The following is a 25,539-nucleotide window of genomic DNA, read 5'->3' as shown; positions in this document are numbered from 1 at the left end:
AAAATAAAATTTTATACAACATTGTCAATTCTTAAAAATCTAAATAAAAATTCTTCCTCTCCATCTTACTATAAAAAGTTACATTACATCAATGCAAAGAATAATAAAATCTCTTTTATCTAAATTTTAATATTGTATCATATAGCTAATAAGTAATTCTCTCTATACAGTGTTCCCTCGATTTTCACGGGTTCAAACTTCGCGAAATGTCTATACCACGGTTTTTCAAAAATATTAATTAAAAAATACTTTGCGGGTTTTGTCCCTATATCACGGTTTTTCCCGCCCGATGACGTCATATGTCATCGCCAAACTTTCGTCCGCCTTTAATAAATATTTTTTTTAATAAACTTTAATAAATAAACATGGTGAGTAATAATCTAAATGGTTGCTAAGGGAATGGAAAATTGCAATTTAGGGGTTTAAAGTGTTAGGGGAAGGCTTGTGATACTGTTCGTAGTCAAAAATAGTGTATTTACTTCTGTATCTCTACTTCACGGAAATTCGATTTTCGCGGGCGGTCTCGGAACGCATCCCCCGTGAAAATCGAGGGAACACTGTATATAAATCTTTAGTAAAAGAAATTATTCATAATATATCACCTACTTCATAAGATAATGTTCTATATGTCTAAAGTCTAAACAATAAGTAAATTTTCAGTTATATCATTATATAGTGCTACCACCATTTCTCATCTTTGCCAAATTAGACTGAGATCATTCCCCTCTGCTATTCAATATCTACATGAAACTGTTGGGTGAGATCATCTAGAGGCATGGGGTGAGGTATCATCAGTATGCAGATGATACCCAGTTGTACATCTCCACCCCATGTCCAGTCAACGAAGCAGTGGAAGTGATGTGCCGGTGCCTGGAGGCTGTTGGGGTCTGGATGGGTGTCAACAGACTCAAACACGGATAAGACGGAGTGGCTGTGGCTTCTGCCTCCCAAGGACAATTCCATCTGTCCGTCCATAACCCTGGGAGGGGGGTTTGACCCCCTCAGAGAGGGTCCACAACTTGGGCGTGCTCCTCGATCCACAGCTCACATTAGAGAACCATCTTTCAGCTGTGGCGAGGGGGACGTTTGCCCAGGTTCGCCTGGTGCACCTGTTGCGGCCCTATCTGGACCGGGACTCACTGCTCACGGTCACTCATGCCCTCATCCCCTCAAGATTCGACTACTGTAATGCTCTCTACATGGGGCTACCTTTGAAAAGTGTTCAGAAACTTCAGATCGTGCAGAATGCAGCTGTGAGAGCAATCATGGGCTTCCCAGGTATGCCCATGTCACTCCAACACTCCGCAGTCTGCATTGGTTGCTGATCAATTTCCGGTCACAATTCAAAGTATTGGTTATGACCTATAAAGCCCTTCATGGCATTGGACCAGAATATCTCCAGGACCGACTTCTGCCGCACGAATCCCAGCGACCGATTAGGTCCCACAGAGTTGGCCTTCTCCGGGTCCCGTTGACTAAACAATGTCGTCTGGCAGGTCCCAGGGGAAGAGCTTTCTCTGTGGCAGCCCCGACTCTCTGGAACCAGCTCCCCCCGGAGATTAGAACTGCCCCCACCCTCCTTGCCTTCTGTAAACTCCTTAAAACCCACCTCTGCTGTCAGGCATGGGGGAATTGAGGAATTCCCCCTCCCTCCCCCGGGCCTATATAATTTATGTATGGTGTGTCTGTGTGTATGTCTGGTTTAATAATGGGGTTTTTAAATGTTTTTTAAATTTGTTAGATTTGTTATGAATTGTCTTATTGTATGCTGTGAGTCGCCCCGAGTCTACGGAGAGGGGCAGCATACAAATCTAATAAATAATAATTAATAATAATAATAATATGCTTGAGTGAGATGCTCCTGTGCAAACTGTCTGCATTTATGGATCTCTAGGAATCCCTGATTATGGAAGAGCCCTGCAATATGAGATTATGTAAGAGATGCATAAAGTGATGCTGGAGAAAGGTGGAGGATGAACCTGGCTAATTTTTACAGGTAAGAAACTTTATTAGGATTTACCTTGGGACAATAAGTGTGGGGAATGTACTGACCTCCCACTCTTATTTTTATTTATTCATTTATTTTAGATAATTTATATAGCCGCCTAGTTGCTCGCAGTGATTCTAGGTGGCTTATGGATACTAAAACACAATGTAGAAAAAATAACAAAGCAACAATTCGCACATATAATTAGAAATAATTATACACTTATAATAATAATTATTGCATCTGCAGATAGCTGGCCAGATTAGAGATGCTAACCAGGTCCATTCTGGGTAAGGAGAGGCTGGGAAAGTCCTTGGAGAGTTGCTGGAGGACTATTTTATGCATCAGTTGGATAAAGTTGCTTGGCTTTTTTCTGAATTGGACTTCGGCTGGGCAGATCCTGTTGAAATGACTGAAGCATGCCTTTGCTTGGCTAACTTTCCTGGATTTCTTGGTGGCTTTCAATATCGCCAACTATGGTATTTTCTGTTTTTCACCCCAGGTTTTCAGGTGGGCATCGTTTTGCAGTGGTTTTCCTCCTTCCTTTATGGCTCCAGCTAGTGTTGCTATGAGAGGAGATGTCTTTTCCTAAACCTCTCTTATATGGAATGCTTCAGGTTTTGGATGATCCACTTCTTCTGTTGAATAGAATGGAATGGAATAGAATAGAATAGAATAGAATTCTTAATATCGGTATGAAGCTGCCCACTGAAATAATTAGGCAGTAAGTGGTGCGGTATCCTCAGTATGGGGATGATTCTCAGCTGTTCATCTCTATCCCATGCTGAGCAAGTGATAGTGATTCCACTTAGTTGCTTACCCAGTGCCTGAATGGAACACCTAACATTAAAAATGTCATTAAAAAAGCACGACAAAGAATGTTCTTTTTGTGCCAACTCAAGAAGCTCAAACTACCCAAGGAGCTGTGATACGGTTTTACAGAGGAATCATTGAGTCTGTCATCTGCATCTCTGTAACTGTCTGGTTTGGTTGTGCAACCCAACAAGACTGACACAGACTTCAGAAGGTAATCAGAACTGCAGAAAAAGCAATGGCTGCCAACCTGCCTTCCATTGACGACCTGTATACTGCACGAGTCAAAAAGAGGGCGTGGAAAATATTTACTGACCCCTCACATCCTGGACACAAATTGTTTCAACTCCTACCCTCAAAATGTCGCTACAGAGCACTGCACAGCAAGACAACAAGACACAAGAACAGTTTTTTTCCGAACGCCATCACTCTACTAAACAAATAATTTCCTCAACACTGTCAGACTTTCTACTAAATCTGCACTTCTATTCTAATAGTTTTTCTCATCATTCCTATCACCCTTTTCCTCCCATGTTGACTGTATGACTGTAACTTGTTCCTTATATCCTAAGATTTTTTATTAATATTGTTTCTTCATTGCTTATTTGAATCCTATGACAATCATTATGATTCTTGACAAATGTATCTTTTTCTTTTATGTACACTGAGAGCATATGCACCAAGACAAATTCCTTTTGTGTCCAATCACACTTGGCCAAGAATTCTATTAAAGTACAGAGGTGGGATTCAACTAATTTAACAACTGATTCTTCTTAATGACCTGGTGGGCATGGCTAGGGGGTTCATGTGACTGAGTGGACACGGCCAACTCAATGTCACTCATGAGAGGTGGGGTGGTGTATACTGCACGAGTCAAAAAGAGGGCTGTGAAAATATTTACTGACTCTTTGTATCCTGGACATAAACTATTTTAACACTTACCCCCTAAACATCACTATAGAGCATCACACACACCAAGACAACTACACACAAGAACAGTTTTTTTCCAAATGCCATCATTCTGCTAAACAAATAATTCACTCAATACCGTCAAAATATTGGATAAGTCTGCACTACTATTACTGTTCTGCTTTGGACCTACTTAGATTGGAACAAAGGAGAACACACACACAGATTTCAAATCAAACACATCAAAATTTTTAAAAGGATTTGTACAAAGTCAGGCTTTTAGTCTATGTTGGCAGCATTCCCGGTCAAATTGACTTAGCGATAAGGATTGAGCTGCGGCCAGGAATCAAATCTAATTTAGACATTCCTCAGTGATCTAATGTCTTTCAAACACACATACTCAAGGATCTTCAGGTTTTCCTCAGACAGCTGCATCTCTGCATGATGAACTTAAAGGGATAATAGCAGTGTGCCAGCCAAGCATTTATAGAACCTTGGATCTAGGACGTCCACCATTACAAACATTGGAACTCCACACCTTTTTACCCATAATTTCTCACTTATAAACTGTCTGGGTGTGGTCAACCATTTCCTAGAGATATTCACTGTCTAGACTTTCTTCCTGTCTGCTTCATGACCTTCTGACCCTGGCATCTAATAGGGGTTCCTGATCCCCAATATCCCCTTCCTCCTCTGAGTCAGACATTACATCATTGCGGTTTCTACAGTCTCTGGTGGTTCCCTAGGTTTCCCAGATTCCAATTCTCCCTCATTCTCACTCTCTGACTCAGCTGTCAAAATTACTGGCCTTGAGTACCAAGACGGGCCCGGTTCATCCTCCTCAGAATCTGTGACTAACTGAGCTCGTCCTGGACCACTCACAACAATTACTTTTAGTTTTTCTCATCATTCCTGTCACCCATCTCCTCCCACTTATGACTGTATGACTGTACCTTGTTGCTTGAAGATTTTTATGAATATTGTTTCCTGATTGCTTATTTGACCCCTATGGCAATCATTAAGTGTTGTACCTCATGATTCTCGACAAATATATATTTTCTTTTATGTACACCGAGAGCATATGCACCAAGACAAATTCCTTGTGTGTCCAATCACACTTGGCCAATAAAGAATTCTATTCTATTCCAAGCTGAGATTCAGCCTAGCAATGACATTTACTGTAGAAATGTGCATTAGGAGGACAGAATGGCTTTGGGTTTTTAGCTTCTCAGTCAGTTGCCACCCTTGACTCTGGATTGGGATACATTTCCCCAAACACAATGGCGTGCAATTTGGAGGTTTTCCTCATCTTGTGGTTCCTGTTCAAGGAGCAATTTGCAGCCATGGTCAAAGGGATCTTTGCACAAATTCATGCTGTATGCCAATAGTGCCCTTCCTTACGTCTTTAGTAAAACTATTCAAAAACTATAGCTGATCCAGAATGGGGCAGTTCTATCCTTCTTGGGTTTGTCTGTATTGCACTGCTTGTGATATGAGCTGAACTCATTTCCAGTTTCTTTTCAGGTGCAATTCCATGGGTTAGCTATGAGTTCTAAACATACAGGACCTGGTTATTTACAGAAATGACTATCCCTGAGGATATCTGATATCGGAGAGGGAGCCCTGAAAATCTTTCCCCTTAAATATTGCCACTGGCTGAGATCTTATATTTCTTGGCAGTCCCAGCTCACCTTAGAGGTCTCCAACCTTTTTAGCCTCTTGAAAATATAGGCCTTTTACCAGCTATTGGGCTAGAATGAAGAGGAGCCAGTGATCAAAGAAATGATGAATGTTATAGTGTCATAGTGGGTTGGGGGTGGGTGGGGGGTATGCCGCTTGGTGTATGGGTGGCATTATTTAAATAATAATAACAGAGTTGGAGCGTTTATTTGTTTGTGTTTTTTTATATTTAAGATATCTATTACTTTTCAATGAAATTAAGTATGAGCTTCTGTGATTTTATTTAGCTTTATGACAGCTGCATAGCCTTATTTGTAATCACCTATGTGATATGGGTTACCTGTAAGATACACTCTGGGCTTAGTGGTTGAGTTAATTGGTTGCAAACAATTAGTTTAATTAGTTTTTCATTGCCAACTGTTCAGAACGTTGGTGCTAAGACTGTTCATAACGTTTTTTTAATATATCCGAAATAAATTGGAGGGGGTTTTTTTTAAGCTAAGCAAATGCTGCAAAGCAAAGATCAGTATCTGCAGATCCAACAGCAGCTGCCAGAAATGGCTGGTCAGGGCTAACTGGTTTTTACAAATGCTGAGATATTCTGACTTAAGTGGCTGTGTTTATGGCAACTGAGCACACAAAGGCTGCTCGACTAAGGCCTTGGATCCAGTCATTATGACCTCAGCAAATGGCATTGGTGCGGATAAGCCTGCCTCTGTTAGTAAATGATCTGTTCCAGATGTGTGGCCCTGAGAATGGGAGGGAGTGGGGGGAAGCCTTCTCCTTGTTCAGTGAAAGTACAGAGCTTTGGGAGACGAAGGTGGGCTGATAATGTTGGTGGGTGGTTTTGAGGAAGGGAAAAGGCAAAGAGCTTATAGAAATCAACCTTGGATACAGCTGCTGTGCCTGGTTTCAAGAGGCAGAATTCTATTTTGCTTGGTTCTCCCTTGGATTTGGTCCAAAACCTGCATGATGTGATACATCCATTTAAAGAGGCCCGAGTTGGGAAAACAGCACTAAGCTGGGTTGAAGCTGAGAGCAAGTATGCTACCGTCTAAAAAACTGCACCTAACTCTGAGCTTTGTCTCTATAGTAGGTTTGCTGAGAGGTTTGTGGATTCGGTTCTATTAAATTATTGTATTTGGATAGTTTAGAGGCACCTGCAATTAATTATTCCCAATAAAGTACCTGTATTCTAGCTTAAGACTCTGAAGTAAGATAAGGGGCGTGCATAAGTGCACCTTTGTGCCTACCGTTCCTGTCCTGATGTGTTTTTATCTTTTCTGTCTCTACTTTCAATTCAATTCAATTCAATTTATTGGATTTATATGCCGCCCCTCTCCGAAAACTTATATTATCCTTATATTATGTTAAACATACTGCAATACAATACTATATTTGTATGACAAATAAAAATAAATGAAATAAAATAAAAATAAAATTCTTGATGGTGATGAGCTGATTAAACATTAAATTAGAGGCTAGGTTGACTGAAGCAGAGAACAACACTTGAAATAAATTCTCCAAACTCCGCACTCTGAAACAAAACGACAGAATACATTTAACAGTAAAAGATGTTAACTTCCCTTGAAATTCTTTTTGGGGTGTATGATTGTGCTGTATGCTTTCCTTGGATCTTTGGCATATGCAGTAGAAGGGATCTCTGTTTATTTCTACTTGCGAATGAATGAACTTGACTATAGCCAGGAAAAAAAAAACTTTTTTTTTTAATCCCAAAGAAGCTTCTGCTGTATGGGACCTATTCAAAACTACTAATATAAAAATCACTTTAGAAAAGTGTCACCATCACCATCATTATCATCATGATATATCTGCGAGGAAGCCAAAGGTGTAAGTAAGTAATGCTCAGGAGTGATACCCAATCCAGGAGCATTTGAGACAACACAGTCAACATAGTAAATATAGAAAAACAGAAGTGGAAACAATCATTATAGTCTATATAATTTGACCCCTTATTCCTTGCAAGAATCACAGTTCAAGCAATCATACCTGTTGGTTCTCTGGCATCTGCAGGAATTCAGGTGACCAAAGGAATCTGATCTTCTCCCTCAGTCATTGGTTGGTTAATAATTGGTTGTTATATACACACATATACATACAGAACTAGTTGTTCCTGGAGTATTATTAATCATTACCACAAATATATATTTGAAGATACCCCTTTAATATAAAGCTTCTAGAGTGAGCATAACTCCCTGAAATAGGGCCTTTATAGACTTATTTTCTTAATTTCAAAATAAATCTTGCTTATTGCAGTATAATTCTGGAGAGGGACAGAAGGGAGTTTGCTGAGTTGCTATGATAGTAGATCATCATGTCTTTTCTTTTTTATGAGACGTCAAACCACTAAAAGATTGGGAGATAAAATTGAGCTGATATGGGAATATTTGGCCATTGGTATCAGAGTCTAAGCACAATTCACTCTGGAGAACTGGCAGTATTTTTTCTCCTGCAGATACGTAGCATTAAGTTGGTGTCACAATTCTGTGATTGGTGGCTGGTCCACAAGGTCCAAATAACAGCCATCTAAGAAAAGGATCACAAAAGTAGCTGTAGGCTTTCTAATCAAAGGATACAGATTTCATGGTTGAGCCAGACCTCCAAAGGAGTTAGATAAATTATTTTATCAGGCCACAGGCTCTAACTCTTGAAGCAGAATCAACATGACTTGGATTAATTTTGATAGCCGCTAAAGGGTGGAGGAATGCCCAGATGGGTGGAGATGTTGTTCAAATTATTGGAATGTTATCTTGACATGCAGCCTTATTGTATCAAAATGAGAAGATCATGTGTTTTGTTGGAGTCAACAATCAACATCTGGGCTAAAGGTATCCAGAATTTGGGGTGAAAAAATCATTTTAAAAAATCAGAAGAGAGCCAACAAATTCTCATTGGTCCTTGCCCACCAAGCCATGCCTAAGGAACCTGTAGGAAAAATGTTAAATTTCACTCCTGGCCAGTTTCGATTACAGTGATGCAAAAAAGATGTTGGGATGTTTTGCTATTGTTAAATTATTTATTTTATTAATTAAATTTATATAACCTGCACAAGGGGACCTTGTGGCTGAACTTGTTCAGTAAGTCATTATATTAGTGAGCATTTCATGAAACTGTTATGTATTTATTGTAAAACACCCAAATGGCTAGCATATTATAACATCTTTTCCCCTCTCCACCAATTGTTAGAAATATATACATTCCCTCCCTCCCTCTCTCCCTCCCCCCCTCTCTCTGTGTAGAGAGAAAGGGAGGGAGACAGAGAGAGAGAGTTTGATTTTTTTCTTCCCCACTCCCACCTCCTGGCCAGGATTTAGTCCTTTTTCTTGCTCTTAATGTTTAAGATTGAGGCACATTTCTGCAGTTTTTCTTTGTGGCATCTTTTAATTTCTTTAAAACCGATGCATAAGTTACTTGAGCAGTGCAGATGTTAACACTGCCTTAGGGCTGCCTGTCCTGGGTCTGGTTTTGCATGGGGAGAGAGGCAGTGTCTGCTTCCAACAGCTTGACGTTCCTTTCTCTTCCCTCTGCCCTGACTGCCCATTTGGAGCTTTCTCTTGGATTTCACAACCAAGTTGACTGAGTGAATAAAAAATTGCCAAGTTGAGGCACCCTGGGCCTTGTAAAGCTGCAGGAGCCGCGAACGGCACTCTGTTGCTGGCAGGCAGGGTGACCTGAGATGGCCGTCCCGGGGTTACAGAGGTTTTGGTAATTCTGAATGGGTGGGGAACTGGGAAGGAGAAGTTAGTTTCACTGAAGCAAAACCCCCGGGAGCAGGGCTTGCTCCTGAATCTCATTTTTCACATGTCTCCTGCACTCTCACTACTAGCCCCGTAAGAGGAAAGGAGGTGCTTCCTGTTATTCTGATTCAAATCTCAAGCTGGTCACAGGACAGAAGCAGACTGCCTATGCTTCAGAGTGGCAGGCTGTGCAAGATGGATGGCCATGCTCTGCTCTGGAGACTACTTTTGCTGATTTCCACAGGTAAGTGGTTCTCCAGGTTGGGTAAGTTATGGGAGTGGATGCTTGGGATAGTGCGGCACTGGAGAGCTCATAGTAGCTTTGGTCTCTGGACTGGCAAGTACAATGACGGTCCTCACCCAGATGGTTCATCTCGGACAAGTTGGAATAACATTTTAGGGAATGCTGAGGGGATGGTTGGACTTTGGAATCCAATGCTCAGATCTTTCTGTGATCTTGGTTCTTACCTGAATGGGCTCCATATCGTGGTCTAGCCCTGCCTTTTGTTCTCTGCATGGGCCCCACCCAATTTATTTACTTCTCCATTATTTTCCCTGTCCCCACATCATCAGTATTTTTTTTTCCTTCCTCAAAGAACCAATGAGGGTATTTTACAGATATAAAATCCTAAGAATTGAGATGCCTTCTTGTCCCTCTCCTCAGTTTTGCACAGAAAGAAGGCCAGGCTTTGACAGACCAAGTTTCTGTATATCCAAACTGTATTAAGCCTTTGGCAAAATTTGCGAAGCCACTTGCATTCTGAACCTGGCTGAAGTGGGAATGAATCAGAGTGTCTTGTGAAATACTTGTGCCACTTTTTCCTTCTTCTTTTCTTTTTGTTTGCAATGATTTCAGAAAAGAAATGAAATAAATAGATAGCTCGCTTTAGTGTAGCCTTCCATGTATGGAGACCTACATGGAAGGCTACATTAGTTTCCTGTTAAAAATGGTTGGACATTGTGTAGGAAATGCACTTTCCTACCATACAGATGTGGAGGGGTAAAGATTCTCCTAATCCGTCTTAGAGATCAATTTACGGAATCCAAACTACAGTTTGTCAAAATGAAAGATCAGATGTATTTTGCTTATAGTACTGATGCACTATGTTCAGAATGGCACAAAGATGTAATCTAAATGATACACTTCACAGTTTCAAATCTGACAAATGCTACACACAAATACTGTGGGAAGAATGCAAAAACCAGCAAATAAATACATTTTATAAAGTTATGCAGAACCTCTTCACACAAGATCTTGCTTTTCACTGTAGCAATTTCTCAAACCCAGAGAAGTTGTATATGTCTCAGTGGGGCAAAAATCAGTGGATTAAGTAATATGGAACAAAACAAACTATTCTGGCCCACTGACAAAGTTCCCAAATACAGAGGTATGTCTTTATTAAAACTAATATATCCAAAATCCTAACAAATAAGCCCAATGTTTTAAAATATATGTTAAGGACAATGTGGCCAGAGGCTTAAAAAAGAATAGAAAAGGATTTACAACATATAGAATGCTGATTAACCTTATTTTGGGAATGGAGGTGGGAAAATCCCTGTAATTTTTAAAATCTACTTGGCATAATGTAATTTATTCAATTCTGCATCTCCTCCTCTACTATATCACTCCAACAATGCATGCTTCAAAGAATCGGTATAAAATGTGCTTTACAGTATTATTCACTTTTCCCATTTTTTGTGGCCTTACCTTGATTAATTAAAAGTTTAGTCTTGGAAAACTGAGCATAATTATGTCTATGTTAAGTTCTTTGTAGTGAAGATATTAACTGAGGATTTGGAGTTAAAATCATACAATGATATCCAACAGCACAAGGCAAATTGAGCTAAAGGCTACCTCAGGTAGAGAAGAGAGAATAGAGGATTGTTATGGTTAATGTTTTTTTCCCGGGGTGGGATTCTCTTCCCCATTGTTATCCCAACTCAAAATTCCAAACTTGTTTGTGAGTTTGCCCTTAACCTATTGAACTTTTAATAGGATTTTCTGGCCCCCACCCACAACAGTTTCAGTAAGTCTGGACTTCACCTTAATTCTAAATTTCTAATGGTTAGAATTTTTTTCTGAGGTTATTTTTACATTGTCTCAATTTTCTCTCAACTGTAGTGGCTATTACACTTCATGCTCATTCTGGGACAGCAGTACCTTTCCAGAATGGTACAGTATTTGTGAACAATCAAAGTCTTACATATCAGGAATTAAAAGGTAAGCTACAGATTAAATAGAGTAAAGAATTTGGCTAAAGGTTTTCTTATAGTGCTAGAATCCAGGTTTATCCCACGACATAGAATGGAGGAAGGGATTTATTTATTTATTTATTTATTAATTATTAATTGGATGTGTATGCCGCCCCTCTCCGAGGACTCGGGGTGGCTCACAACATATGTAAAAACATAGTAGTACAATTAATATTACTTTACAAACCCTAAAAATCCTAAAATAATTTAAAACATTCATTATGAATCTTATGAATCTTATTTGCAGAGGGCTGAACTAAGAAATCTGTACCTACAAAATGTGGCAATGGGCACTGGTTCAGAAGGATGAAACTTTAAATAGCAGTTTATTTATTATGACAGTTTGCTTCTTCTTTCATCCAAGATCGGAAGCAATATGCAAATGACTATTACAGGGGGCTGTCATATTCTATACTGGGGTTTTCTTGGGTTTCAAAAACAGGATGCTGGCCTAGTTAGGCCTTTAATTTAATGCATGTGGGACCCTTCTGATAAGCTGCCAATTTTGATGGGAATTATCCTAATATCTTGGCATTCTAATGATAAAATAAAAATTATCATTTTCAGGGAAACAATATCACTTAATTTGTGCTTATTTGCTTTTTCCTTATTTCATATCCAGCTGATAGGGTGATACACCGAATCACATTTCAGTGCTGGGAATATCTTCCATTCTACCTCGACAGAAGCACATCCATTTAGAAAGCATATGACAGTGAATAGCTTATGCAATTCTAGCCCATAATAGAAAGAATGAGCAGGGTGGCTCAAGAGAAATAGTCTGATCCAGAGGTGGGTTTCTGCAGGTTCTGACCAGTTCTGGAGAACAGGTAGTGGAAATTTTGATTAGTTCGGAAGGCAGGTAGCAGAAATTTTGAGTGGTTTAGAGCAGTGTTTCCCAACCTTGGGAACTTGAACAAATCTGGACTTCAACTCCCAGAATTCCCCAGCCAGCATTCGCTGGCTGGGGAATTCTGGGAGTTGAAGTCCAGATCTCTTCAAGTTCCCAAGGTTGGGAAACATTGGTTTAGAGAACCTGGTAAATACCACCTCTGACTGGCCGTGCCCCATCTATTCTCTGCCTCCTGAGTCCCAGCTGATCAGGAGGAAATTGAGATTTTGCAATATCCTTCCCCTGGAGTGGGGTGGGGATGGAGATTTTATAGGATCCTACCCCTGCCACGCCCGCCAAGCCACACCCACAGTAAAAAAAAATTAGTACAAGATCAGCACTGGTCTGATCTTGCAACGAGGAAAGCTGCTCTGAGTCCCATGGGATTGGGTGGAATAATAATAATAATAATAACAACGATGATGATAACAACAACAACAACAACAACAACACTACACTGGGAACTGGAAAATTGGCAAATATCTTCACATTATTGTTTCTTTTTATAAAGTACTTTTAATTATTTGAGACAATTTACCTTCCAAAGTGGGCATGTTAATTTCTTTCTAAGAGCCTACAGGAAGGTGATAGAGCCTCCCTAAGTTGCAAGCAAAATGCCTTTTAATGTTGAGGTTATACTTTTACGCTTGAAACATTTGTCGTTATTAAGAAATACTCCCAAAATACCTCCCAGAGACCAATAATGTGTTGGCATTCTCCAGTTCCTATCAACTAAGCTATGCAGGTTGGTTGGATCTTTTTTGTGGCTGCCCTGGCTCTATGGAACAAGCTCCCCCCAATGTCTGTACTGCTCCCAAACTTCTGGCCTTCCGAAAGGCTGTGAAGATCTGTGAAGACCGGCAGGCTTGGTGGCCATGAATACCTACGTCTGTCACAGCCAGATTGTTATTATTATTAATTGGACTTGTATGCCGCCCCTCTCCGCATTGTGTTTGATCGGTATGCATGCTTGTTTTGGTTGGATACTTGTGGATATTATAATGGGTTTTTTATTGTTTAGTATTTAATATTTGACTGCTTTTTATTTTTGTGTTGTATTTTTATATTGTAAGCAGTGAAGGGCTACAAAAATTTTTACTACCACACTGTGGTCGTGGCTTATTTTGTGGGTGTGGCTTGTGACCAGGTGGAAGTGGCTTGACGATCATATGACGGGGTGGTTTAAAGGTGGCCAACTTGATGTCACTCACATCAAGGGTTTGGGTTAGGGTTAGGGTGCCTGGCCTCTCCTTGCCTCCAATAGATACAATTTCCCTATCTATTTACTATTACTGAACATCCAAAATATACTATTTAATTCTATATACAGTGGTACCTCTACATAAGAACACCTCTACTTAAGAATTTTTCAAGATAAGAACTGGGTGTTCAAGATTTTTTTTGCCTCTTCTTAAGAACCATTTTCTACTTATGAACCCGAGCCAGGAAAATTTTCCCAGGAAATTTGAGAGCAGCATGAAGGCCTGGCCAGTTTCCTGCCATTTCCCCTTTAATCTCGGCCATCTCAGGGTTTTCTGGGCTGCCAGAGGAGCCTTTCGGTGGCGCTTAAGGAGGCTTTGGCAGGCCAGAGCGAACGGAGTGTTTTCCTTTCTCTGGGCGCTTGGAGAGGGAATAAACCTGTGCCAGCGCCCAGAGGAAAAAACGCTCCCTTTGCTCTGGGCAACTTCTTCCTCCTCCTCCCACCCAAATTCCGAGCTTCTATTTCTTTCCTAATGGGTTTGCACGCATTATTTGCTTTTATATTGATTCCTATGGGAAAAATTTCTTCTACTTACAAACTTTTCTACTTAGGAATCTGGTTAAGTAGAGGTACCACTGTATATGTGCCATATGTGTACATACATATTACACACAGGCACACATAAATATACATTATCTACTATATAAACTGTAGGTGTATGTACACACACACAGATGCATGCATAGCTCTTCTAAAATTATACACATTCAACCTCATTTACTGCCGTAGGAAAAACATACCCAGACTCTGAAGGGGAGGGGAAAAAAATCTAAATTTTTCTACCGGTTCTGCGTACCTGACCAAAATTTTTCTACCGGTACTTTGTACTTGACCGTACCCGTAGGAACCCATCACTGGTTGTAAGTCACCCTGAGTCCCATGGGATTGGGAAAAATAGAAGTCGAATAAAATGAAGGAATGAGAAAATATTGAAGATAGCCATCTGCAGAGGCCTCTACAAAAGGGACAGTTGGCAAAAGCAGAATTATGTGGTCCGCAGGATTTAAAATTATGAATTTGGTGGTCCCTGAGGTCCAAGGGGTTGGAGACCCCTGGTTTATCACACTCTTGGGCAGAGCGTGTGAGCCATTTCATCCTTTCAGTGGTCCATGAAAATACATCTAAAGTATGTAGATAATAAAGTTGAAAAAAGGTGAACAATATTTTTATAGATCTATAGATACCTTGAGGCTGGGTGTGACATAGAATTGCTGGGTGGGAAGGGGTCGGGCGAGGTACCCTCTGACGTGGGTGATATTGAGTTGGCCACACCTACCTTGTCACAATGACCAGGAAGCCACTCTTACCCAGTCACGTGACTGCCAAGCCGCTCTTGCTCAGTCACATGACTGCCAAGCCACTCCCACAAAATTAAGCTATTCCCACAAAATTAAACCACGCTCAGAGAGTGGTAGTAAAAAATTTTGGAATTCACCCTTGGTTTGTTAGTTTAGATGGGGAATAGATCAGAATTTCTACCAAACACCTTTCTCTGTACCTCAGAGACTTCTAATAGGAGATGACCCAAGTAGATTTATTTCTATCTCACATCTCAGGGTAATTTCTTATGTTTTATTTCTTTTCCATTCTAGATTTGGTATACAAATACCGTATCAGTCAGTGTTGGGATTTGTTTACTGAGCAGATGGCCAATATAAGCAAAATATATTGGTGTGATTGGAAGACTATTCGCAGGTATTGCAGAGTTTCCCCTTTTACTGACCTTGGGAAAGGGTAGGCTTGCAATTTAAATGAGGAAGAAGGTTGTATGATTTTACCAAAATAAAGTTTTGTATTATTTGTATCAGAAGAAAATGAAGATACTTTCTTAAATTATATTGTACAGGTCATCCTCATTTAAGGACAGTCTTGATTAGCAGCCATTCCCATTTGTTACAGGGATGATAGTGTAACTTTACGACCAAATCACTTATGACCTTCACAGTTCAAAGGAAAGTTGAAATAACCTCATAAGCACAGCCATAGTTTCACTTGGCAACCATTTCACTTAATGACCGAATTTCCAATCCCAATTATAATCATAAATCATGGACTACCTGCTATGTATTACTTTTTCTTATTTCAGATACTTATACACTATTTTTGTAAGCAAGTTGATTCCAAATTAATTGGTGGCATTCAGGCTAAATTAATCATAATTAGGTTTATTGAAATTAGTGTGATTAGGTGGTATGCAATCATAAAATGTGAGGATGACCTTGGATCCAGGTACAGAAGTGCTGCTTAGGGAACCATCAGATAAAAGGGAGAGGGCAGCCAAGCTGAGCAACAGACACAGAAGGAATAATAGAAAAGATCTACCTAATCTAGTAGGAGGGAAAAAAACAGTAGGATATATGTACTTTCAGACTTAGAAGATTGTATTAATGTAGTCTTACAGTAAAGTAGAATTAGTTCATCTATTCATGTTTCCTCTCTGATCTACATGGGAACCTGACACCTGTCCACTTTTCTGTCCTGATCTCATAGATTTTTTGGCCATGTCTATTCCATTCAAAATGAGTGGTAAAATGATTTTTTTCTAAGACATAGGCAAACCTATCCAAGTCCGCTTCTCTTTTTGGTACAAACTTAGTTATACCAAACTAACCAAACCGAATGTAACCACATAGAGAAAGATTCTGTTATAATACTTGTTAGAATAAAAATAGTACTAATGTAGGACTTTTTAATGGGGTATGTTGTGTTTGTATCTTTTCATGTTTTACTGAAGAAAAGATGAAATGTTGGGTTCTAAATTAAGCTTAATAGCAGTTGATGTACCTACTATAGTATAGTTTACTATCTGACTTGTGGGGCTGATGTAATATTTTACTGCTTATATTTAATAGTTTACTGATATTATTTCCTTGGGATGCTCCCCCCTTACATATGTTCATTCCTCAGGGCCAAAAGAACTAACAATGTTTTCATTATTTTGAAAATTATAATCCTAAAAAAAAAGATAGATTTACAATATGGTGAAAGTAGTAATTGCAGACCATGTGATACTGGGTAAAACAAAATAATAACTATAATTTCTGGCCAGTAGATATGTGGAGGCAAAAAAGGAAATTACAAGCTGACATTCTGAACTTTGATATTGAAATCTGAATATTTTAAAATATTTCTTTAAAACTCAAAAGAAACGGTCCTGACTCATATTAAAAATATATGCAAGGTCCCTTCTATTAAACAATATCATCTTGTTGGACCTGGGATCATGCATTCCCTATGGCAGCAGCTGCCCTATGAAACAGTATCCCTCTGGAGATTTGAATGGCCCTAACCTTGTTAGATTTTTGGTAAGGATTCAAGACCTGGCTACTCTCCCAGGCATTTGGGCTGGATGCTTAGGTTAGTATTACTGGTTGATGTAAAGAACAGCTTTGAAAGCAAGAGGAAGAGCTGCTACCAAGGCAACAGTCAGATAAAAGACCCTGAGTCTGGGCCAAGAAAATAATTTGAGAAATTGTCTCCGATGAGCCTCTCCCTAGTTCATGCATGGATAAAAGGAGGGAGAGACATGCATATTCAAACTTAGAAAGATTCTGTTATTGCTAGAATAAAAATAATACTAAGTTTGGGATTTTTAATGGCTTGTGCTTGTGACTTTTAACATAGTTGTCACTTACTTTTTTAAAATAGTTTTTAATAGTATATTTCCCAGAATCACTTTTATGAGATGGGAGGTTATATAAATTATTTAAACAATTTAAAACAGAGGTCCCCAACCGCCGGTCCGCGGACCGGGACCGGGCCGTTGGGGTTTTCCAGCCGGTCCGCAGCGCCGCTGCCCTCCCGGCAGAGGACATTATGCAGGATAGGGTGGGGCGTCGGGCAGGGCGGGGAGAATCAGGAGGCTCCTTTGGCGGCTGGGGGCTGCCTGGCTTTGTGATTTTGGCTGGGGGGCAGTTAGGAAGGTCCTACTTCTCTCCCCCCAGCCAAAAACTCAAAGCCTATCTGCTGGATACGGGCGATGAGCGGGATGAGCGGCGCCGAAGCCGGTGGCTGTGGCAGCTGCTGCAAGAGGCTTCCGCACCGCTCTGTCCCACTCATCGCCCGTATCCAGCAGATAGGCTTTGAGTTTTTGGCTGGGGGGGGACTTAGGAAGGTCCTACTTCTCCCCCCCCCAGCCAAAAACTCAAAGCCTATCTGCTGGATATGGGCGATGAGCGGGACAAGTGGCGCCGAAGCCGGTGGCTGTGGCAGCTGCTGCAAGAGGCTTTCGCGCCGCTCTGTCCCACTCATCGCCCGTATCCAGCAGATAGGCTTTGAGTTTTTGGCTGAGGGGGAACTTAGGAAGGTCCTACTTCTCCCCCCACAGCCAAAAACTCAAAGCCTATCTGCTGGATACGGGCGATGAGCGGGACGAGCGGCGCCGAAGCCGGTGGCTGTGGCAGCTGCTGCAAGAGGCTTCCGCGCCGCTCTGTCCCACTCATCGCCCGTATCCAGCAGATAGGCTTTGAATTTTTGGCTGGGGGGGGGAGAAGTAGGACCTTCCTAACTCCCCCCCCAGCCAAAATCACAAAGCCAGGCAGCCCCCAGCCGCCAAAGGAGCCTCCTGATTCTCCCCGCCCTGTGGAGAAGTGTGGAGGGCTGCGTCACTAAGCTCCACCCCTCCATAACCCCACCCCCATTTGACCAAAGCCCCCCCCCCACCGAGCCATGTAAAACTGATCTAGCTTAAAGCCGGTCCCTGGTGCAAAAAAGGTTGGGGACCTCTGATTTAAAACATTCCCAAAATACTGTATACCATGGACCAATAGACTTTTTCTCATGAGATATTTGACCACATTAGAGGGGAAAATATGAAAACGAAGATTAATATTATTGAAAGTCCCATTGCATTTTGATGACATACAGTATTCAGACTATTCCTCCTTCATTCCCCACATATTTGATTGATGTATTTTCTTGATTTTTACATTAGATAAGAAAGCATATACAGTATAGGCATGGGGTCTGCATATCTATATATGTTCAGTAATAATTGTGCATGCAATTATTTCTCATTCTCTAACTTTGGAGAAAAGGACCAACTTCTGAATGGACCAACTATTTTTCCTGAGTATCTTGCTTACACTACTAATTCTGTTCTTACCTTCTTATTTTGTTTCCTTTACTCTTGGTTATCTTTATAGGCCATACAATCGCCTGAGAGAATGCCTGGAAAGTAAAGCTGATGACCTGAAGCTTTCCTACCCCAATTCCTTGGCTGAAGAACACATCATCACCAGCCACCATAACTATTTCGTCAATTGCACCCCACAGAATCAACCTCTCAAAGACCCTCCTGAAAATATTTTGCTGGCTCTCATCATAACCCCCATCTGTCTTATTCCTTTCTTGGTTGCTCTTGTTGTCTTGAAGAGCAAAGATGGTGAGATGAAATTGTGAGTCCTAATCTTTACTAGGTGATGTGATAGGGCTCCTATGGCCTAAGCAATATAATGACCACACTCAATTCTTGGGAATTATGAAATTTACCCTACCCAATTTAAGAACATTATCTAGCTGAGCCATCGCATTGGAGACTATTGTTTGAAGTGCTGTATGAGGGCACTTTGTACTAAAAGAAGGGTCATAGAAAGAACAAAACCAAACTCCATCATCAAGGCAAATGCTGATATACGTATGCTTCAGTTATAACTTGATTTAACATTACTGCCTATCTTATTCTGAATCAATTATGCGAATTGTAGACAAATTGGGCTACTGAAAATTCTTAGTGAGAACTTCCTAGATCAGTGATAGTGAACCTTTTTTTTGTTTTTAAATATTTTTTTAAAAAAAATTCTCCACAATTTCATGTATGTACATCAATACATATACTTAAAAATATATCAATACATATACTTAAAATATATCAATAATAAATTGATATTAACACCTAATCTTGCTGTTATTGATCAGTCTATTTCTTTCTTTTCTCCATACTCCCCTCTCTCTATCTCCTTCTCTTCTCCCTACCTTCTTTCTTCTTCTCTTCCCTTCCCACCTTCCCCTCCTCCTTCCCTTCCCACCTTCCCTTCTACTTCCTATTTCCCCTTTTAAGCCTTTCCCTGAGTGATTTTAATTCTAATGCATATTACATTTACTAGACTGATAGCATTTCCCCATCTTTTTGAATTATCAATGTTGCTTTTAAACTTATTGTTTAACATCATATCTATATTGTTAACTCTTTATTTTAGGTATATGTTATTGGTCTAATCCTACTTCCTTAATCTAATTCTGTCATTTGGGTTTCCTCAATTTCTTTTCCATTTCCTTTTTCTTTTAATCATGATAATTTAATCTCTATCTATATACCTTTTCCATACACTCATAGAATTTCACCTATACATTATAATAGTGAACCTTTTTTGATTCACGTGCCCTGAGGGGGAGCTTGAGGACACACACATGTGTGTGGTCATACCCATAATTCCACACAGGACCCCGCTGCTCATGCATGTGTGGAACCCCCCCCCCCCGCTCCCAGTATGTGATAGCATGCTCTTTTTTTTCTCTCCCTAGGATTCAGAACTTTTCTAGGAGCTGGGGAGGGTGAAAATGGTCTTCCGACACCCCCCTGGCCCTGGAGGCCCTCCAGAGGTAGAAAATGGCCCACTTGTCAAGTCCTGGTTGAATTAAAAGGCCTGTTATTTTGCTCTCTCCAAGCTCCAGAGACTTTCTAAGAGCCTGGGGAGGGCAAAAATGGTCTTCCCCATCCCCCTGGAGGTCCTCCGGAGGCTGGAAACATTTTGTTTGCCAACTTGAAGAAGCTTGCACATCTTCAAATTGAGAAAGGGGTCATTTCTGATCTCCAGAGGACTTCCGGGGATGGAAGCTCTTCCCAAGCTCCTAGAAATGAAACTTGAGGAGAGCAAAAAACCCAGAACTTCCAGTTCAACTGGAAGTTGACAAATGGAACATTTCCAGCCTCCAGAGGACCTCGGGGGGGGGGGGGGGCGTTTCTGCCCTCTAGGCTCTTAGAAAGGCTCTGAAGGTTGGGGAAAGCAAAAACAGTGCACACATGTGCACCAGACCTGAGTTTGCATGCCCAGCAATATAGCTCCATGTGTAGCATGTGTCATGTATGCCATTGGTTCACTATCACGGACCTAGATTATTTACCTAATTGCTTTTTGTGAGACACCAAGTCAGTGAAAGGTTTTAGGGTGGATAGAGATGGCCAAACGTATTGTATGTGAATGTTTTTTTCTGTTAGAAAAAATGATAAGTTGTTGTGTGCCCTTCTTTTTCACAAACTGATATCTTTGTCTTTCTACCAAACTGTCATCCAACGCTTACAAATGTCAGGTGGTAATGCCCTATAAAATAGTGTGTTTCCATGTAGGCAAAGTGTTAGGATAATCTCCCTTGTCTTTCTCCCTACTAAGATTATGGCAAGCCCTGGCTATCCCATATGTGGACTTCTTTTTGTAAGTAACCTGGATTAACTGGAGATGAGATGGCATCTGCCCTCACTGCCCTCTTTTTAGTTACAAGTTTCACTTCTCTACTCACTTTGACCCAAGTGGGTTCTAAGTTAACCTCGCTGCCAGTTTGTTCCCTCCAGTGCTGCATAGTCATGCGCGCATTGGGCACCACATGGGCGTGCATGCACAATGCTGAAAACCTAGTTTCTGTGCATGCACAGAAGCAAAAAACAAAATGGAGCTGGTTCAGGAGCGTGGCCGTCCAGCGAGGCGTGGCCATCCAGCGATGACTCCTGCTTCGGCAAGTAGGGGGAAAGTCCCACTACTAGTTCTATAAAACCGTTCTGAACCGGGAACAACCCACTTCTGATCCAAACATTTGCTCAATATACAGGCGATGTCCAAGGTAACTCTATGGAATTACATAGAGCTGCATTTTTCTCCTTCAGCAAGATGGAATAGAAAAAATATAGAAAATATCTGCTAAATGGATCAAGAAAATGAACTGAAAATTGGTTTAAGTTTAGCAAAAAGAATTATAAGGGACATTCATGACAAAACATGATTAGTGAACAGTTAGTAGAAATGACAACATAATCAACATTTTGGCCATTGTGTGATAATCTTGTAACTATTTTAAAAATGCAATACAATTACATTTTCCCATACTAATAGCACAGTACCATTGAAGCAAACTAGATCTATTGTTTCTTTCACTATTATTTTTTCCTTGCATCCTCTTATTTTTTTCCCTTCAACATTTTAGTAGCAACATTAATTTTAACAAACCCCAACAACCCAATACTATTGCTTGATCATGGCATTCTAACATAAACTCTAGACACTATATATTGCTTTTTTCAATAAAAGCAATTTCCCTATCATTATCTGTACTGCAAAGCAAGACATTTAGATCAGTTCAAAAACTATGTTCAGTAAGGTTTTTTTTTTGGGGGGGGGAATTCAAGATATAAGGAACACTAAAACTTCTATGGTTCTTCAGTGCCTCTTACCTTTCACCTTGATAACCTCTGTAAGACTCCTTTTTTGAAGAGTTTTCAAGTTGAAATATCCTGGCTTCCAAAGGAGTGACATGCAGAAATAATTGAAGAACAATAACAGCAGGTGGATAAACTGGACAGCTTTACTAGGCATTCATTCATATATCATAATTGTTTTCTTGGGACACATATATTTGTCTTAATTCATGTTTTCTTAGAAGTGAATATTTGATTATTTTTTCTCTGTAGCTTTTTTCTTTCAGTGTTCATAATACTATGTATGGTAAATAAATGAAAACTGAAAGGAAATCAGTAATTAAATCTCAATGCCAGAAAATGTTTCCTTATCATGATATAGATATTCTATAACTGAAATTGCAGAAAAATCACTGATTTTCAGTAATGTGATTTTAGTGTGTAATCAGGAGTTGCTAATAAGTAACCTTTCTGTGTAATTCCCTTTAATAGGAAATAATTTCTCTTTTTGTGCTTCATGTGGCAAAAATGATTATGGTATTCTGTTAAAGTCTCTTTGTTCTAAACACTACATTCTTATTTTAATTTTATTATGACAATGTATTCACTTTAGTCTAGTTTTGTTCTATTTCATTATGTATACCATATCAAATATCTGAGGGATGGGGCAGTGATTTTTTAATATTTCAGATGAAATAAACATAGAACATGTTAAGTAGAGCTACTGCTTGAATTTCATTTCTACTAATGTTTTAATTTAAAAAAAAAGTAAAAATTTTAGGCCACCCATCTCACAAGTTGATTCTAAGCAGTGCACAATGTTTAAAATCTAACAATTAAACCAATAACGTACATATGACATTCTAGATAAATGACACTTTCCAATCATATCAATAAAAGGGTTTGTCCTATCTCCGGTTCCAATGCCTTGGAGAAATTTCATTAGGAATATCTAGATTTCTGGCGGGAAGCTTTTTGCACAGAACACAAATCACATCCTCTCCCTTAGGCGTATGCCCTCTGCTAGATCTGGTGGGTTGAGCAAAAACAACAAAAATCACTCATGTAAATGAGCAGCTCAAAGAGTAGCAATGTTATATGGGTTAGCATGAGATGCTAAAAACTGTGTATAAATTAACATGTGCATGAAATTATGACTGCAAGCAACTAGTAACTGCAACTAGGAAACATATTTCAGTACAATGGTACCTCTATCTAAGAACGCCTGTACGTACAAACTTTTCTAGATAAGAATCGGGTGTTCAAGATTTTTTTGCCTCTTCTCAAGAACCATTTTCCACTTACAGACTCGAGCCTCCGAAACTGTAACCGGAAAAGGCAGGGAGCAGCCTCCATGGGGCCTCTCTAGGAATCTCCTGGGAGGAAACAGGGCCTCCACCCTCCCTGTGGTTTCCTCAGTCGCATGCATTATTTGCTTTTACATTGATTCCTATGGGAAAAATAGCTTCTTCTTATAAACTTTTCTACTTAAGAACCTGGTCATGGAACGAATTAAGTTCATAAGTAGATGTACCACTGTATATGTATCATATAATTTCTATGCACATATTTCAGTATATGTATCATATAATTTTGTATCTAGATACTAAACGCCAGATTTTGTATCACTTGCAACAGCTAAATGCTTTTCAGGGAGGTTCCACATCAAGCACATTGCACTAGATTTAGGGCATAGCTGAGATATTGATAATGTTTCACTAAATCAAGTGGGACAAAGGTATAGCTACCAAAATAGATTCAAATGTTATTCTTTGTATAGCTGTACTCTGCAGTCAATGACTGTTGAGGTCACGAGATAGTGAGAAAGTGAATCTATTTTTCCAGAGAAAGTGGAACTCCATCCAGAATAGGCCAAACCCCAATTACCAATTCTATTTTCTGTAATAGCTGTTCTGTTTTCATTGGATCTAATTTCTGTTTAGTCTCTTTCATTCAGTCCATTATCAAATTTAGGTATCATTAGCAACACCAAAGTTAGGGTAATATTAAACTTAATATTAAGCACTCCAAACTTGACTGTAAAAAATATGACTTCAGTAACTGAGTTGTCGAAGCGTGGAACTCATTACCAGATTCCATAGTGTCATCCCCAAACCCCCAACACTTTACCCTTAGATTATCTACAGTTGACCTATCCAGATTCCTTAGAGGTCATTCCTAAGAGGTCAGTAAGGGGCGAGTACAAGTGCACTAGAGTGCCTTCCGTCCCCTGTCCTATTACTCTCCAATATCCCCTATACCTTTCTTCTATTCCTATATCTCTTCCTCTATTCTTTCATTGATACGTTCTATTACTATTGTTCTGCCGGGCTCTCTGGTAGGAGCCTCCCGAAAATTCAAGGGTACAAATTTCAGACACACACACGTTTGAAAATTCAAACAATGTTCTTTATCACAAAATTCAAAATAAACTAAGCACACTTTTTGTATTGCAAAGAGCACTCGTCCCAAAACAACCAGGTAGTCTGTACAATTTCACTTAAGCAGTCATTAAGTACTTAGGTAGCAGCTGTGAAGAAACTTCACACCCCTTCTTCATCCAACAAAGTGAGACACACACACACACACACACACACACGTTGCTCTGCTTTGGTTTCAAAGGCGTGAAAAATCAACAAACAAAGTCCAGAAAACAGCAACACATGATTCCTGAAGAACTGTGATCAGATACTCTTCCACAACGGCCAAACCCACACACGGCTATTTATAGCAGCAACCCTAATTACTGGAGCCCCACCCAAACACAGGTGGCCTCTTTTATCTCCTGTAATATGTCCTTACTTGTTCTCTTCTACGCATAATTCTGCGCTTCATCTGAAGATAATGGAGATTGACTGCCTGGGCTGTGTGCCAAGCCCCCCTTTTCCAAGTCACTCCCACCTTCTTCTTCGTCCGAGGAAACTAAACTCTGAACTGACTCTGTTGGCAATAACACAGGCCTATGACATGTTGAAGTTTCCCCCACATCCACCTGCACATTCCTTGGGGCAGAGCTAACCACAACAATTATATCTTCTTTTCTATTCTTTCTTAGATATATTTTACTATGGGTATCTCCTCTATAACCTTCATCATGTATTTTTCTATGTGTGTGTGTGTATATATATATATATATATATATACACCCACTAAAACCCTCATTGTGTATTGGAATAAACAAATAAATGAATGAATGAATGAATGAATGAATGAATGAATGAATGAATGAATAAATAAATAAATAAAACAAACAGATAGCAAAAAGCAGGAGAGCTTGGTAATACAAGCATGCTGATGGTAACCCAGGCCAAACTTTAAAGTCAACATAGTTTAATATGGATGCTGAACAGTACAGGGCTGTGATGGCGAACATAAGGAATGTGTGCCCTATGTCAGCTCCAGCACACATGCATGCACTGGCCAGCTGATTTTCGGCCTTTGGAAAGGCTGTTTCAGCCTCCAGACAGCTTCCCTGAAGACCCGGAGGCAAAAAAGTTGCCCAAGGGACAAGCCAGAAGTTGAGAAAAAACGCACTTCTGTTTTGCCGTTGTATTGTTTTTTGCACTCTGGAGGGTTCAAGGA

The 25,539-nt window shown here is 40.0% G+C and overlaps 1 protein-coding gene across 2 annotated transcripts; it reads left to right on the top strand.

Moving 5' to 3' along the window:
* The first annotated feature begins 1,958 nt into the window (after positions 1-1,958).
* RAMP2 (receptor activity modifying protein 2) lies at positions 1,959-22,675 on the top strand. 2 transcript variants are annotated; one of them, XM_070728792.1, is made up of 5 exons: positions 1,959-1,996; positions 9,237-9,391; positions 11,270-11,368; positions 15,146-15,248; positions 18,698-22,675. In XM_070728792.1, exons 1-5 carry the CDS (start codon positions 1,974-1,976, stop codon positions 18,951-18,953), a joined length of 636 nt encoding a protein of 211 aa, XP_070584893.1. In that variant the 5' UTR covers positions 1,959-1,973; the 3' UTR covers positions 18,954-22,675. The 2 variants fall into 2 exon arrangements, with proteins under 2 accessions (XP_070584893.1, XP_070584892.1); XM_070728791.1 differs by lacking the exon at positions 1,959-1,996 and adding an exon at positions 9,087-9,115.
* Positions 22,676-25,539: the final 2,864 nt, after the last annotated feature.

Source organism: Erythrolamprus reginae, chromosome Z (genome assembly GCF_031021105.1).
Source record: "Erythrolamprus reginae isolate rEryReg1 chromosome Z, rEryReg1.hap1, whole genome shotgun sequence".
In the NCBI taxonomy this organism is placed as follows: Eukaryota; Metazoa; Chordata; class Lepidosauria; order Squamata; family Dipsadidae; genus Erythrolamprus; species Erythrolamprus reginae.
This window is presented reverse-complemented; position numbering and strand designations above follow the sequence as displayed.

What these genes read in the sequence shown, in the direction of transcription:
- RAMP2 (XM_070728791.1), top strand. Translation starts at nt 9,087, where the DNA reads ATGGCCGTCCCGGGGTTACAGAGGTTTTG. An exon ending in ACTTTTGCTGATTTCCACAG is followed by an intron (nt 9,392 to 11,269) that starts GTAAGTGGTTCT and finishes TCTCAACTGTAG; the next exon opens with TGGCTATTACACTTCATGCT. An exon ending in TACATATCAGGAATTAAAAG is followed by an intron (nt 11,369 to 15,145) that starts GTAAGCTACAGA and finishes TTTCCATTCTAG; the next exon opens with ATTTGGTATACAAATACCGT.